This window comes from Thunnus albacares, chromosome 4, assembly GCF_914725855.1.
Source record: "Thunnus albacares chromosome 4, fThuAlb1.1, whole genome shotgun sequence".
Taxonomy (NCBI): domain Eukaryota; kingdom Metazoa; phylum Chordata; class Actinopteri; order Scombriformes; family Scombridae; genus Thunnus; species Thunnus albacares.
This window is the reverse complement of record NC_058109.1, coordinates 27,764,620-27,782,080: the sequence shown is the minus strand read 5'-3', so window position 1 is coordinate 27,782,080 and position 17,461 is coordinate 27,764,620. Positions and strand designations below refer to the sequence as shown.

General features: G+C 40.1%; 1 protein-coding gene across 1 annotated transcript in view; it reads left to right on the top strand.

The window, feature by feature from the left end:
* suclg2 (succinate-CoA ligase GDP-forming subunit beta) overlaps nucleotides 1-17,461 on the top strand; it is a 102,739-nt gene that overhangs the window by 48,036 nt on the left and 37,242 nt on the right. Inside the window, exons 8-9 of the mRNA XM_044349022.1 lie at nucleotides 3,609-3,770; nucleotides 5,264-5,406. Coding sequence (XP_044204957.1) covers nucleotides 3,609-3,770; nucleotides 5,264-5,406 — 305 coding nt within the window. The remainder of the gene's footprint in view (nucleotides 1-3,608; nucleotides 3,771-5,263; nucleotides 5,407-17,461) is intronic.

The window sequence follows — 17,461 nt, the reverse complement described above, 5'->3', positions numbered from 1 at the left end:
TTTCAGTATCACGGACTGTGGGATACAGGCATACTATCTCCTCAGGTCTGAATGCATTTAAGAGTGTGAAGTTTAATTGCAACACACTGACGTCATTTTCTTGTCAGCATGACTTTGTCTGGATCAAAATCCAAATGGCTTTAGGGAGCAGAGCTTTCCATATTCATAGCATGTTGATGTTTGTCGATGTTTCCTGGTTGTTGATGATTAACTAAAGGCGTACAGTCTGTCATCAACTAGTAATGAGGAACTACAAATTACAGCAGCTACAGACACATCCCTCATTTACTCTATGGTTGTTGAAGAGTGAGTGTCCTCTCTAGGCTACTGTATGAATATCTCAAAAAGCATCTGCTAAGCTCAAAGCAGGGTGTCAGCAGGCCCTTAGAATGTCTGTTAAATTCAATTATAAATACTGTTTATAATGTCTTAAGTCACTGAAATGAGGTTTTTATTTCATCAAATTTATTGTAATATTTTTTTTAGATTTAGTTGAACCCTTCAGCAGCAAAATTTGAAGTTAGTAGCTTATAAATCTTTTAAGCCAGCCTAATGCTCAACATCTATTCTTAAATTAATAGACATACCTTATACTTATTTGCTACACCATCAGAATATTCATCACACTGTTCTCTTGTCTTTCTATGTCCAACAGGAACCGTTTTCTGGAATCATATATTTTAGTTATATCTTATTTCTGATAGTTATCTATGTGCTGAACAAAAATACATTATGTACATTAACCTGGGATACTTGTTAGGAGAGATGCATGTAGTATATTTGACAACAACAAAATTGGGATTATAATAAATTAATAAAAATAACAAATCAAAGGAATGTTAGGAAATCATCATCCTGAGGTCACTGCCTGGATAGCAGCGCAGTTCTGCCCATTACATATTCATTTGATTGTAATTAACATTGAGTCATTAGATTCAGGATAAAGTTATTGTGCAGTAGAGCAAGAAATAATATCTATATTGTCAGTCAGCTCTTTGTACTTCAAATATAGATTCGAGAATCCAGAGCTTCAGCACATGATTATTATGCTGTAAAAGCCTTCGTAAAATAGAATTACTAATGTAAAGTTAATGGAGCTCTAAATTGGCAGTTGGCCCTTCTCAACAAGTGAGTCTCTCTGTTGTCCCCCATTAAAAAAACAACTTTAGAATTGGCCATTCTCTTGTCGCCTTTCAACTGAAACCTATCAATATAATTTGTCCAAAATATTAAAAGTCTTTAAAAGTATGAAATGTCCCGCTTTTTAGAAAGAAGAGCTGGAAGCGCTGAACCTATACAGTATATGTTTTCTTTGTAAGAGTGATACTGCAAATTATAGCTGATACCAGGCTGATTTTGAGTCCACTAATAGTTTGCACAGAGATTTGGATCACTAGTTGCCATAGCTATGGTTTCAGGCAAGTTGTGTGCTCAAAGCCTGTCTCAGTCCAGTTTCTATATTCTTTCCATGTTTTCCTTTTCCCCTGATGTAAGTGGATGATGAAAACGCTTGAATTCACAAAGAAAGACAGAGATATGGGTAAATTTCAGTCCCCCTGTTGTCATTTAGCACAATAAATTGGCACAACATGACACAAGTGGAGGTTCGGTGTCTTGCTCATCATTCAGATGACAAACATTATACATAGTCACGAAGCATATTGTAGCTGTTGTGATGCTGTTTTTGTTGAACTTGTACTGAACTTTGTTTTTCTCCCAAAGAAATAATTGTGATTGTCTCGTCTGTGGCGCTGAACACAGATTGACTATGATGTGTCCTATCGAGACGTATTACAACACACTGAAGATGCATCACTTCTTTGATGTTATGTAGTCACCTCAAAAACAGATTCTTGTTGAAAGTATACTGCTTCATCAAAGATTGACAAGAGACGTTTGTTGTTTCATGATTTCTTATGAATATTAATGAATAAAATGACTCCTTTCAAACGGCAAATTTAAACTGAGAGGTATGAGTTTCCTTTTCTACCAGTAAGAAGAAGGTGGCTGTGATTGAGGCAGGCTTTGTAGACAAGCTTCACATTAAAATTAACTCATTCTTTGGTTCGATTTGTTCACATGTCACAGGGGAGCACAGCTATTTTCCAGCAGGCATTCAATAGATGTGTATTTAAAAGGAAAATTTCTCAAGGTTATGAAAATATTTTTTTTCATCTCATTTGGTAATAGCTAAATTCATTTGTAGATGGACTGTGATAATAGATGTGTCAAAACAAAAACAAAAGGAATTGTGGTAGTGGGAGCGCTACTTTACCTGGAGGACACGGTATGTTTATGCCCTAGTCCCAGTCCTATTCCCCAGTCCCACATGTATCGGTCTGCTGCATGTACCATATGTCTATGTACATGTTCCATTTACATTGCTTTTTGTCTGTATATATTCCCATGTTCCCTTAACTTTCTTCACACTATAATGTATGGGTTCTTTGTAAACCTGTGATGTGCCATTCATTAGATATGTTCATGTTACTACTAAGAGCAAGTACAGTTTAATACTACAGCAAATAGTCTTTGAACAGCTACTTTGTCAGGAATACAACAGAAGAGCCACCAGCATATCTGTTTACAGTGCAGCCAAACAAACGTGTGTTGTTTTAATAAAGAAGTCATTAAGTAATCACTGCAACTGCAATCTGATTTCTTCTGATCAATGAGATAAAAATTAAAAACAATAACGCTGAATTACATACATGCATCGTTTCCCTTGTGTAGGCAGTTTGAATTCAGTGTGGGAATACTAACAATATGACTATACAGAGAGAAAGTTACAGAATGTGAAATACATTGAATGGCTTCTGCTGAAAAAATGCTGACCATAAATAGTATCAAAATGAGGTATGATTTTATGAAAATCTTAAGGATTATAAATGTATACCCCTAATTGTTAAATTTCTGATGGCTGAATGTTTATAGGATATCCTTTAGTCAAAAGTTGGTACGTGGTATCATGGCATATCCAAGTGTATAGCTGAATATTTGTTTTAATCTCCGTCAAGACTCAAGCTTGATACTCAAATTCCTTCAACACCCAGTTTATTGAACCAAGCAAATTCTTTATATTATACCATAAAATGATACATATATTCTCTAAAATAGAGATTTAAAACAGATCTTGGCTTATGAAAAATGTGCTGGAATCTAATTTCTTAAAGTCCTATGGCTGCTATATTTGTGTTATTTTTACAGAAAGTCCTTTGACTAATTTGTTACGTTTTTGCCTGCTATTTTTACAGGTAGCTTCATGAGCAAGGTCTCTTTGAAATGCACTCTCTTTGAAGTGTAAAGGAAATGTCCATTTACTATAATGGTCTATCCCTTAGAGGCAGTGTCAAAAACACATGCCTTAGTGAGCCAACCTCTGAAGTAATTAAGACCAGTAGGCCGCGGGGACACCCTTGAGTTCATTAATTTCAGGTTTTAGAAATGATAATTAGTTGGCTTTTTATATGTGGTCCTCCTTTGCTTCGCTTTTCCCTTGCTTGCTGTCTTCCTCTTTCTCACTTTTGTGCTTTTTCCCTTGCTGTCTTTATTCCTAACCTTGTCTTTGTTATCTGTTATCTCTCCATTCCTCTGTATCTTTGCCCCAGTGGTTTGCTTCGATGCTAAGATCAACTTTGACGACAACGCCGAGTTCCGTCAGAAGGCCGTTTTTGACATGGACGACATGACTGAGAGTGACCCCACAGAGATGGAGGCAGCCAAGTGGGACCTCAAATATATCGGACTGGACGGAAACATTGCCTGCTTTGGTATGAGAACAAAACCCTGTGACAGAATAGGCTCATTTATCCACACAGACACACACATACACTAATCATTAAATGAGTTCTCTCATAAGTGAACCCATCCGGGCATAATGCTTTAATGCGTCTCTTAAGTCACATAAGTGAAAAGCTCGGACACAGTTAAAACTTAGTTAAAGTAAAGGCAGCCTGGGCTCTCCTCCAGTCCACATTACAAGCAGCTTTCTGAGGACTCCAGAAGGAATGCTGCCGTAACCAATGCTTTCTAATTAGCTATAATCCGCCCAGAAAGTCTCCAGTGAGCTAGATTGTTAGCATTCTCATTAAAGGCCCCCTCTCTTGTCATAAATCAAAGCTTTTACAGTGTACAGCAGCACTAACAGGTGCTCTTGCTTCTTACCCCGTAGCCTCATAAACACATTAGATGTCTGTTAGTACTAGCCCCCCCCCACCCACCCACACACACACACACACACTCACACACACACACACACACACACACACACACACACACACACACACACACACACTGCACACACACCCCATCCTGCATCTGCAGGTCCCAGCCTCTCTTAAAGTAACAACTGCTTTTAAGGCCCTGTAGCTTCCATGAGAGCTCCAGTAAAGTGACAGCTGTTAAAGCGAGTTTCCCTTTTATTGAGACCTCGATTTGGGAGTTTGCCAGGACACAAGTTCAACTTGGCTAAACCAAACGAGGTAAGACATTTTTGTGCACTTGGCTCCTGCACAACTCAGCAGGGTAGCTGCGCTGGCAGTCGGCTAAATGATGACACAGGTCACAAAAAAGCATAGCAGAACCTCTTTTAATCAATACTCTTTTTCTCTGAAGTCAAGAGTCAAGTCATAATCAAATTTTCTCTGTGTTGCTCGACTTGAAGCATTGAATGTTCCTGATTAGAAGATTTCCATCTGATTCATTTTTTAAGTGTGACATTTTTTCAGCTATTTGCTCTGCTTTTAATTTACTGCTGAATTCCTTTGTGGGTGTTCTTACAGTACATGTCATCTTTCCTTTAGCGCCGGTAATGTTATTTTAATTGACTCAAGGCTGCCGCAGTCTTGCTTTTCTCTCAGTATCTTTCGTTTTAATTCTGGACTTTAGCCTAGACGTAATTAGCTTTGTTATACTTAATGAATACATTTAATAAATTGTACGATAGATCATTTTTATCATTTTAGCACTTTTAGTGTTTATAGTATCATTAACACTCACCTAGCTTATAAAATGAGTGCACCTGACATACCAGTGTTGCACACCTTTATAGATAAATGTTCAAAACCCACCAACCTTAGCACCTCAGCAGTTGATACATCACCTCATTCAGATTTCCACTGTGTAAGTCTCACTCTGAAAAGGCATTATCTATTTGGCTAAATGTGTATCTGCTCTGTACTTATCCTTTACATTGGAGTATAACTTTTTACATATTTATTCGGCTGACACTGATTTTTTTTTTTTTCTTTTTGTTTCCCCTCAGTGAATGGAGCTGGTTTGGCCATGGCCACATGTGACATCATTGACCTGCATGGAGGAAAGCCAGCTAACTTCCTGGACCTTGGAGGAGGAGTCAAAGAGAGGCAGGTGTATGAGGCCTTTAAGCTGCTCACTGCTGACCCCAAGGTAGGTACAAACTGTTGAAAAAGTGAGTGTCTTTTTTGTTGCGCAGGTTGATTTTAACAATTTAGTACATTGGTCTGATAAGGCAAATTGGTTTCTTATTTTATGGCAGATCTTCAAAGAGAGAGTCAGATAAAAAAAAAAACAATTTTACCACCTGTTGAATTGTGTTTGATATTGCAGTCATGTATCTTGTCACAGCACATTCATAAAGCCCTGTCTATATGGTTAGCACTTTGTCACTGAGACAACAGCGCTCATTAGACTAGGGACCTTGGCATATGTCCATGTTTCACTGAGGGAAAAAGACACTGAGGGGTTGTGTGATTATACGCCATCATTTTCAGTTGCACTGGCATGATAAATCGCTGCTGCATACTCTGCAATAAAACGCGGCTTTTAAAGACGCCTTATCACATGTGCTTCCACAGACACATTAACATAAACACAGGTTCATACGCAACTCAGAATGAATGCACATACACAAATTTCAACCAAAGTATGCCTGTGACTGTCTTGCAGCTCAGCATGAGTGGCAGCTTGGGGTGTTTTACAAGTGATTCAGCTCTATGTTCAGAAAGCTAATAACTCCAAACTAAACACTGTGAACCTTGTAACGATACCGCAGTGCTGACTATGTGTTGACAGTCATCACACAGATAATTCCCCCGTTGCTGTCACTCCCATATCCCTGGACTGATCTCTGGTTGCCTCTGTATTAGCATCCCTGGCAAAACTTGTTTGAATGGAATACAGAATAGCATTTCATACCAATTCCATCTTCCTCCCCCCTTTTTTGAACCTTTATTTGCACCTGCTGATATGACTTCTTTTTCAAAAATCTGTATTACACTCGTTTTCAAAGGGCACCTGCACACCTGGGAATTGCACAATTCAACCACAGCTTTCTAATACTGGTTAAGCATTCTACCAGACACGTTGGGGTGTAAGTGCAGGTTCACTGCAGCAAATATACATCAACAGCAGTTATTGAGGGATGCATCTCACTGCACTCAGACTTTCCCTAGGTTTTTCAGAGATTTGAACAAACAGCCTTACTTTTACATATCTGCTTTTCCATCATTGCTAGAAAAAGGCTAACTTACTTAATTTAAACATCCAGTTTGTGGAAATGGAGGCTGTGAATACAAATATATGGATTGCGATACACAGTCTGCTCTTAAAATGGATATTCTCCATTTGATTCTTTAAAAAAATTCAATTTTTTTCTAAACCTCAGAAGTAGAATTTTTCATACGACTCACTGTTAGTGATGAGGGCCTGGAAATGGTATCATTTTCAAACACTTTCTGTTTCATATTTATCGTACAGTAGTGAACATACTAGTGTTGCACACCTTTTTATAGATGAATGTTAAAAACCCACCAACCTTAGCACCTCAGCAGTTGATACATTGCCTCATTCAAATTTCCACTGTGTGTAGATTTTATTTGGTCTCACCTGAATTCAACCCAATGGTCTGTAGGGGAAAATGAAAATGAATGCAGCGAATAAAACAGAAATGCGATCAATAGGGAAGAAAGAAAACTACAAAGACTTGTCACTTTCTCCTGGTATGGGGCCATCATTTGTTATTATTGAACCCCTTTAAAACAAGGTGAAATTCAGGTTTTAAAGTCTGCCTTCATTGCCCCCCACACCCCCCCACCCCACCAAAAAAAAAAAAAAAAAAACACTCCCGCATGGACAAAAGGATCCTCCTACAGCCTCCTCCTGTTCCTCCTTCTCTTTCTGTCTTGGGTTGATTCCCCAGATCCAGATGGGGGAGTAAGCCTGCTGCCTGTCCCTCCTGCTGCTGTGTATGGAAATAGAGACAGGGAGCTCCTCCCTAACAGGCAAAAAAGTAGAATAAGATTGACATTAAACTGGGTTGGAAGCACCATTAGCATTTCAACCAGGGGAGCTGAGAAACCTGCTCTGATCTGTGGAGGGAATGTTAATCATTTCACAATAAGAGCGAGAGAGAGCTGCACATTTGCATTTGTTTGTTTTTTTTTGTTGTTTGTTTGTTTTTCACAAATTAGCACTCCCAAACTCCAATATATAAATAAAAGAATATGAGCAGAAGTTGACATCATGCCCTCAGCTAGATAAATGTGACAAGGCAAGAATGATTGATCGCATGTGTCAATAAGTTATGATGAGAGCGCTGCTCTCACTGTTTGCCTTACATATCAAGGTAATCAGTGCTGATAGCCTTCAAATATGCCATACTTTGTTTACAAAGCAATCCCAGTCAGACTGGTTTATTTGTGTTGCCCATCATTATTGTTTTACAGTTTTGTTTTGTTTTTTACGAACAACCTTCCTCCTTCTTTCAGCAAAAAGTTTTGACAGCATATGTTACACGGATGCTTATTTACCGCACAAAATGAGTTCCATAGCAGCTGTGCAGATGGCCATTAATGTTCCGGTGCATACATGAATATGTGCTTTTTATTAGAGACAACTGTGACTTTTGACTGGAAGGTTTAGAATGATTTATGTGCTTGGAAAAGACAGAGGTGCATTTAGAGGCCAGGCAGGCAGTACAGCAGTAAATATCACGCTGTAATGACGCCATATATTTCCACAAAAACAGGTATTTTGGCGTCTGTCTTTTTGAAATCTTTCTTCCTCAGTCGCTTTTACGCTTTTGTCTCCCTCTTCCTCGCTCTCTTACTCTCAGTCTCTGCTTTGATGTCTCAGGCTCATTGTGCTGAGAGAAGTGGAAGTGATGTGCGTGTACTGCTGGCACTGAATAGCAGAGACGGGCCCTGAGATGACAAAGCCTCCTTGTTCTTGTTTGCTCATTTCTCAAGTATCTACCCTTACAGTATTCATTACCTTAAACATTGCTATTCTCTGTAAGAAAAAGGGAGGAAAAAAACAAATGAAATTGGAGTGTACTGTATATAAAGTGGAAACGAAGTGGGGAAAAAAAGTGAAATGATTGGGGGGAATAAATGAATTATAAGGTAGTGTGTAGCCAAGTGTTTGTTAACTATGTGAGATGTTATGTAGCTCAGCTGGGTGTAGCAGACCATTCAGCTTTGTTTGAATTTAGGCCCCTGGCTTTTTAAGCGCAGACATATTTATTTTCCATGCTAAAATAAATAGCTCCACTTTCTTCATATCCACGTATAGAACAGTTTGTTGACAGAATGGCTGAATTTATTGAGGTTTCCTTCACATCACCTGTAGGCATGAAGCAGGAGCAGGCAGCAAATACCAAATAACCTCGTTATTGCCTTGTGCCTGTGCCGTAAAGAAAGTGGCAGATGGATGTTTTGTCCAACTCGACATCCATTTTGTTCTCGGGGCTTAAGGCTGTTTTCTGTAATTTTTATGGGCTGGAGTAAATAATGAAATTTTTTTCTAAAACGCACCCTTGTTGTTTGTGTGTGAATGTACAAGGGCTGCAACTAAATTAAATTGGTAATTATAATGGAAAAAATATTTTATTGTGATGAGATACAGTAATGTGTACGTTATGTGAACTATAGCAATAAAGCTACAACTTCATTTCTCTGCCTCGCAGAGTAGAAGGATGGTGACTGAAGATCAAATGTGAGATGTTCAATTTACAATCAACAAAAACTTTGTCCTTTTTACAAAGTACATTCTAACAACTAACTAAGAAATTACACAATATAACTTTTGTATTTTTCAGCTATGATAATCATGAAAACCTGCATATTGTGACGCCCCTAATCTGCATGCGTGCATATTGTCTGTCTCTGTTAAAGCTTGAGTGTACGGCTTTTCTAGGTTTGCTACTTGTAGGCTTGTTTGTTACACGCTGCTGTAGTTTGTCGTGCCGCTGTGTTGTTTCAGGCGAAGCAGGCATGCAAAGTGAGGATGCTCTGCTCTGAGGTGAAAGAGGGACAGATTGGCACATTAGCATTAGTTCAGCTGGGTGACCCACCTCCCAGGCAAATATGGAGGTGTGTTCATACGCATGTGTTAATGTTGTTGCATAATCACGGTGTTGATCATGAAACATCTTTTCAGCTCCCACCGGCATGTGTGTGTGTGTGATCTCAATTCAGAATGCTGAGGCTCACCTGTGTGTGTGTGTGTGTGTGTGTGTGTGTGTGTGTGTGTGTGTGTGTGTGTGTGTGTGTGTGTGTGTGTGTGTGTGCGTGTGTGTGTGTGCGTGTGCGTGTGCGTGCGTGCGTGCGTGTGTGCGTGTGTGTGTGTGTGTGAGAGTGATTGTATTTTGTCTTTGTGAGTTTTCCCTGCATTTTCACCTCCTCACTGTTTGTGTGGGATAATTATGCATGTCCCCCAGTGCGTCAGCCCCCGTAGCTAAAACTGTGTACTATTTTCCTTCTTCCCAGCTCACTGACTCTGCTTTAACTCACCTGTGGCCCCCCTTAAACCGCTTCCCTCCTTGTTGCAGTGACACTCCTGAGCACTGCCTGCTCCTATGTCCCATCTCCTCCACAGGGAGCACAACACTATTACTACCTTTCCAACACTGGCCTCTATTTCTGTGAAAGAGTCTGTATTGGTATTATTCAGCAGTACTTACATGGTGATTCATACCTGGACATTTATTGTGGCGCCCCAGTGTGTCTTCCTGCCAGCCAGTTATCACTGTTTTCCTCTTGTGGTTCCTTCCGTTCCTTCTATTTCTCCTTGTTCTTTCCCTTGGCCTCTCTCCCTCTTTGTATCTCTCTTTTCTTCCCTGTAGCCTTTCATCTAGCTAAATCCTGTTAAAGTCAATGTGAGAAGCTCCTTTCAGTTTCATGCCTGCTAGCTAAATCCTGTAGGAACCCAGGCACTGCCTTTCTCATCCCCATATGGAGATGTCTGAGCCCATGTGCTTCAACATGTATAGTGTCACAGAAAGGCAGTTGCTCCCGTCCAAGCCAGGTGAGCTAGAAAGAAAAGTGTGCTGTGTTGTGAAAAGTGCATCATCTTGTCTTCAGGCTGCAGGGGGAAGGAGCCCTATTTTACAGAGCTCTTTCCTTCGGGTGTTGCAACACATGACTACGATGGAAATGGCACACTTCATTCACTCGCTGCGCAGCAACGAAAATAGGTGCAAATATATACACAGCTTTGCATGCTTGTATCGTTTGTTAGAGCTCCAACATCACAAACACATCTACACACACATGCAGCCCTCAAGGGATCCCTACAACTTTTAATCACAAGAGTCACCTGTGATGTGAGAGCCCAATAGTGTGTTATTTTAGAAGGAAAGAAATCACCTCTCCGCCTGGAGCCGAGAGCCTGTGGGAGCTGTTGGTCCCCTGTGTTATAAACACAAGCAATGCAAAGCCGTTGAGAAAAGGAGAGAAAGGGGGAAAACAAGCTACCACGGTAATGGAGTTCATTCCCAGTGCGCAGAATATTACACAAGTACTAAATAGGGGCCAGCCATGAAGGGACCAGTACTTAGTCCAGCCAACACTCTCAGCCTGCCATATTGAGGCCAGGCCACTGAAAGAGTGAACATTGCTTGCAACAGGATGACAGTGTGGGGGGTTGCGTGCTTTAAGGGAGAAGTGGCTCTCTGGATGATACATTTCATTTTTTTTTCAGTTATATACTGTGTAGGTCATTGTATGGGTTTGCCATTACAAGAGAGAGGCTCTACCTCATATAATGGTTTTCCTGCAGATTTGCTTACAGTGCATTAAAATCCCGCTTTAGTGACATATATAGGGTTGGGTTTTTGTGTATCATATGACCTCTTCAGCTCCAGTGCATTTAAAATCTCTGCAGCAATGTGGCAAACTTGTGTTATAGGCTAAACCCAGAGTGCACTGACCCTGTGTTAGTCCTTGAAATGTATTCACCATGAGCCTGATGAAATGTAATTGGTCTGTGTGTACATACACAGGGACAAACTCTTCAGCTCAGTGTATTACTGTGGGTTTTTTAGTTGGAGTAGCCTATATAGTGAATGTGAGGAATGGTGGGGGAGTGTATAGTTTTCAAGGCTGTCCATTGAACGGCTCAGAGATATAGGGCAGCAGTTCAAAACTCAATTGTGCAGCCATAGTGAAGCCCACATCTATAGACTGATGCAGAAGCAGAAATCAAAAACCCATGTATCAGATGGACACATCAGACACAACAGCTCTCACCCCTTTATTTGCAACTCTGAGTTCAGCTTTAACAGTCGATATATACTGTATATATTTTAAAACAGGATGTCAGTTTACAGAGCCAACTGTTTTGGATTTTAAGGTATTGTGTTTTCCTTCTTTTCCATATATTGTATGTAAAAGCCTGTAGGGACAGCAAACTTCAGTCATTTGTTTTATAAGCAGGTGTATGTCTGTCATGTTAATGTGGTGATTGGTAGAGTAGGACTGTAGTCCCTAAAGAATGTTTTTTTTATTTTCCTATGTAGTGTATATGCATAAAAATAACAGCAGATAATAAAAATTATCCACAAACCAGCATGTTGTTGGTATGTGAAGCATGTTGCTCATCTATCATGCAAATATTTGGCAGATTTTTGTTTCACCTTTATAGCAAGTGTAATAATTAGACTGCCTTTCCCTCTAACATTTCATATATCAAGTGTTGATGTGCTGTAATTGTAATATGATGGAGTCATAAATGGAATCTGATATCTATTTTCACCATGTAATATATATGCAGCTTTTTACAAATTTTAATTGCTCTGCTCTCTAGTCTTTTGCATTTTACATTAATGATCATCAACTCACTTAGAATTCATTAATACAATATTGCGTATGAGTGCCTGAAAAATATCTCCATCCATTAATATCTCTTGAATCTCTCTATGTAATAATGCTGTCCATTCTTTACTAGTGGTTCTCTGAGAGACAAAATGCACATTCCTGTAAAGCTCTGCCACCTTTCATAATCAACATTTGGTTTGATTTGGTGGTGATGAAGTTTAAGATCTTTACCAGGCTCACAGCAGTTTCAAATAAAAAATGTATGATGGTGTGCATCATGAGCATGCCATTCCATCAGGATTATAGCAAGCTGAGCTTTTCAGTACCTCAGCAAGATAACCTGAAACACAGAGAATGTGAAGGACAGCTCAAACTGACTTGGCATATCCTTCACAATCTTTAGAACTCAATCCCACAGACCTTGTGTTGAACAAAGTGAAGAGTTAATTAAATCAACCAACAATTGCTCACATCTCTGGAAATTGCTCCTCAAGAGCTTGAAAGACATGTCAATTGATTTCTTCCTTTAAACAGGGCGGCAGTTACTAATGTTACAAGTGGCTGTGTGATGCTGTTTGGAGCCCATGTCTTTGACAGTTTTGTATATTGGAATATGCTTTCATTTTCACTGTATTAACACAATCATTGACATGTTATTGAGCAGGATTCCTCAAACTTTTGACTGCACTGTACATATAAATCTTTATTTCAGTGATACTATATAAGCCTGAGGAATAGCCTAAGATTTTGAAATGTAGTTTTATTGTTATTTTAGCCATATGTACTGTATATATAATAATATGCTATGGGAAAGTTAATTGTCTTACAGAGGACTGATTCCCTTGCAGAATGAGGCAGTATTGCGGGTTAAACCTGCATTTGCAGTTGATCAGACTGAGTCAGTGCTGCTAGTGACCAGATTTAAACAGGTGCCCAGTTGGCTTCATGAACAGTTGTTTCTAATAGGGATGGGGATTTCATTTAATGTTATGATGTTTAAACAACATTTAAGTGTTGTAAGAAACGACCTGACTTGTCTAAGACTTGTCAGAGTTGTGCATGTGAGTAGGATAGGATGAGACAACGACGCGATTGTTAGCATGCATTTAAATCGATTTATCTTTCTAATTTCATAGTTGCCTTTGAGCTTGGGCAGAGTTGCAGACCTCTAACTTTTGTAGTTGTGTATTGAGACGAGGCATTCACATGTGAGGTGACAGTGACACTTACTCATGTCTTTCTCATACACTGGCATGTATACACACGTTCCCCTGCTCATCGAACTCTTGAACTCAAAAATGCACCGGCCTAACACATCTATACACTGTCATAATGCAGATAACAGATGTATGCACACATCATGAATTTTGGGCAAAAAAGTACACTCTGCACCCACAAGCCATAAGGGAAGGACAAATAGGGTTGTCACACTCCATACATTCTCCCTCTCATTCCTCTTGTGAAGGTTAATTTGAGGAAGTGAAGGAATTGTCCAGAGATGCACCATGGAGCTGATGACTTGTCAGATTGATTTGCCCTTCAGGGAACTTATGCCTTGTCTGTCTCCTCCTCCATCTGATCCGGGTTAGGACAGCGCAGCATGCTTTTAAAGAGTGATGTCATTTTCCACCGCACCATCAGGAGACAACACTATTACTTAACCATCATGTATGCATAAAGACTATGGATTGCTAATGTATTCACCTTATCCTGGCACCTTGTCTTGGCTCCAATTTGTCCCCTGTTGATTCTCACACACACACACACACACACACACACACACACACACGACAGGTCCCATGGGCATGTCTGATTGAGCTTTCTCCAGTCTGCCATTCCTCATCCGTGGGAAATCAATAGAGGATCTGGGATTGGAGCTCGGGCTAATTGAGCTCTGCACTCTCTGTTCTCTTATTGCTGCCAGGAGCGTTTTGTCATCGCAGCACCTGGTTCACACCATGGGGCCAGCGGGAGCCAGCCAGCGATCAGATAGGGCCTTTAGATGCCACAGGGAGGGGAGCTGCTTGTGATTGAGCGACCTTGTGAAGTCGAGCACTGAGAGGAAGGGCAGAGCAAAGAAGAGCTTAATTTATTCTCATGTGTCTCTATAGGAGCTGCTTGATGTTTCTTCCTCATCACATGTTGATGGAGGAAATATAAATGTATCCGCTGTTGCACAGTTTTGGAAGGCAGAACCGTTAGAATAGTGATTATCACTCTAGCTCCCATGTAACTTTATTCTCAAGTTTCTTAAGTTGCTGCACTCAGGCAGGTCCCTGCATCCATTTGCATGTATCAAGGGAATAAAAAAAAATGAACTTAGATCATTGCCTTGGCAGCATCACTAACCCACAATTTTCTCGAGCTATAAATATTATGCCATGAGAGCGGTGGTTCTGCTGTGTTTACACTTCACACATGGTTTGAATATAATCATGGATCAGTAGCCCACAATAATGCCTCATATTATATGTGGCATGCTGTCGCCAGCCAGTGTTATCCTTACAAACTGCTTTTCTGCTCTTCTCGGCATTATAAATGGAGATTCCTTCTATCCAAACCATCTGCTGTCTTCACTCCACCCTTTGCCACCATTCCAGTTCTCCATCTCTCCATCTGCCCATGTTCCAAGACTTGAGGGAGTGTCAACATCACAGATAGCGCTGTCCAGTGCTTAGAGATATTGCGGCACAGTTGTGACTGTTAGACCTCCCTCATTTCATGCTCCCCTTGCGCTTATGTGTGCACATGCTGGGGGATTATGTGAGGCCACTCAAACACCCAGTTGATGAGACCATTCGTGCTCTCTGAGCCATGCACTGACACCACAAACACTGTGCCCTTTTTTGTCCTCTAGGGCTATTAATGTGGGTGATATTTTTGAAGTCACTTGTCGAGGTTAAGCCTGCATCATCGAAACAGAGGTTAATTGCAGTTAGTGCACTTGAATGTTGTTGTAAATGAATTAAATGATGGCCCGCAAACAAACAACCTGCCTAGGCCTTGAAAATGTATTTTTTCCATCCCTCTTTGGCTGGAGGTGGTCAAAGTGCGCCTCACATCATTAACTGCGGCATGAGTCACTGCAAGGTGCACCATTCACAGGAGACACATATAGAGCAGTGATAATTCAGTAGCATCAACATACATTTCAAAGCATTCAGTAAAATGCATACTGAAAATAACAATCTGTCATACCAATAGAGGCTCAAAGAATATAAGGCTGTTAAGACTAAAATTCATACATTACAATACAGTAATCTTGTCAGAAATTCAGATAATAGAGCTTATAGCATAGTATTTAACAAGAGCTCACATATACTTTGGCATCATATTGGCTGTTGAGAATGGAAAGAATGATTGCTAATTGCTGATGCCAATTCAGCTGTAAAGAGATTGTTTTGGGGCCATTTAATAGACCTAATATGCTATTTGATCATTTTTACATTACATACAAAATAGAGGACTCAGTGTTTCACCGAGGTTGACTGCTTTGGGGTGGCAGGATGGGCTGTGGGGGCGATGATGCTAACACAAATAATTACAATATTACAGAACATTTGGGCCTGAGTCATATTAAATCAGTCATAAAAGTCTTATATTTTATTTTATTTCCCAGTGATCCACTCAGAACTATTTTTTTTTTAACAAAGCATACTAGCTTTTAGCATCTTTGCCACTGTCACCAGATTCAAGTTGGGTTTCAATTAAAAAAAAACACAGATATTTGTTTTTTTCAGGTGTGGGCAGGGGGTCTGCGTCAAGAGTTTCCCAGGCAACGACAGAGGTTGACTCACATTTCGGAACAAGGCTGCACAGAGGCTCCCAAATGCAAATGATCATTTAAAAAAGAAGAAAAAAAAAAAGGAGATTTTTTTGGTCTGGTGGGTTCTTGTTGGTCTGGCGGCCTGCCAGGCCTGTGCAATTATAGGGGAAACACTGGGACCATTGCCCAACTTAATTGGCAATTGATGACACAAGACATGACATGAGAAGAGACCTAGAAATTTGCAGTTAAATGTTGCTAACATTAGGGAGCTAGTGGTCTAATATTAGCAAATCTCAAATAAACCTGCACTATTTTCTGTGACCTTGGAAATATCTGACCCCTTTCAGACCAAACCCCATTAAATCCATTTATAGACAGATATATTATAAAAAACAAATCACATTAAGACATTTAGGAGTCTTCGCACTTAACAGCTGAGGGGAGTGCAGATGTCTGGCCTCATTTTACTAAAACTTACTTCAAATGTTGCCTAGCACAAGGTTAGCAAACAAGGACATTACTTTGGTTTATAGATGAAAGTGTGCCCCCCCCAAAAAAAGACAGATGGGTCACTTTAAGATTTAGAGATTAAGTATTTATGTGTAGCTGCTATATAAGCATGTTTGTTCTTCCTGAGACCTGTCTTTGGATAATATGCTTGTGTTCAGGCCCCTGAAGCTTTTGTTTCTTCCAATAGGGCCATAGGCTCCTAACAACTCACATTAACCTTCAGATTTTAGTCAGACCCGGCTATCGGATCCAACAGGCCTCTTGCCCTCTCAGTTGTTGCAGCCCCCTGGATTTGGACAGGGTCGTGGGTTGAGACACTGGCTCCTCTCCACCAGCCCCTCTTTGCGATCCACCTCCATTACACCCTCAGTATGACACTTGCAAGGGCAGCAGTAGTGCTTTGCTTTGTCCTTTGTTTTAACATTTTAATCCACTCTGAAAAAAATCAATAAAGTCTTGCATAATAATTCAAACACAGCCAACAAACACCAAAGACACTGGCTCTTAAATCGTGGCTTGTGTTTTTCCCAAATGTGTTGCCTCACGAGTAAAGTGTGCACAAATATACTACAGTTTAAATGTCCCATCTCTCCTCAGTGCCCCTCCTCCATCACTGGTCATGTTTCAGGTATTTGTTGCTTTGTATGGCAAGACATGCCGGCAGCAGTACAGCGAGAGATTATTGTCAGTGTAATTGGCTTTTCCAGGCCTGATTTGATATGAGCCTCTTGTCTGATCCACACACTTCTTTATTATCGAGCGTAATGGAAAGACGATGAGGCTCACATGAAACGTTCGCCTCATCATATCTCCAGAGGAATCACCTCTTGCGTTTCGTTTATATGCTCAGGGTCAGGATAGAAAGTAGTGTATCTGTGTGAAGATGCAACGCTCAGAGCATACGCACATACACAGAAACAGACATACATTAGCATTACACAGACATAAGAAAGAAAATGATCTTAAATTTTAAAAACAAACGCTATGCATATTATTAACTGTCTGTATTCAGCAGTCTATGCATTTAAATATACATGCAAGAATTCATCAAGAGTTAATACTAAATGATCTGTGTTCAGCCATTATATACCGCCTCACAGTCCCCTCA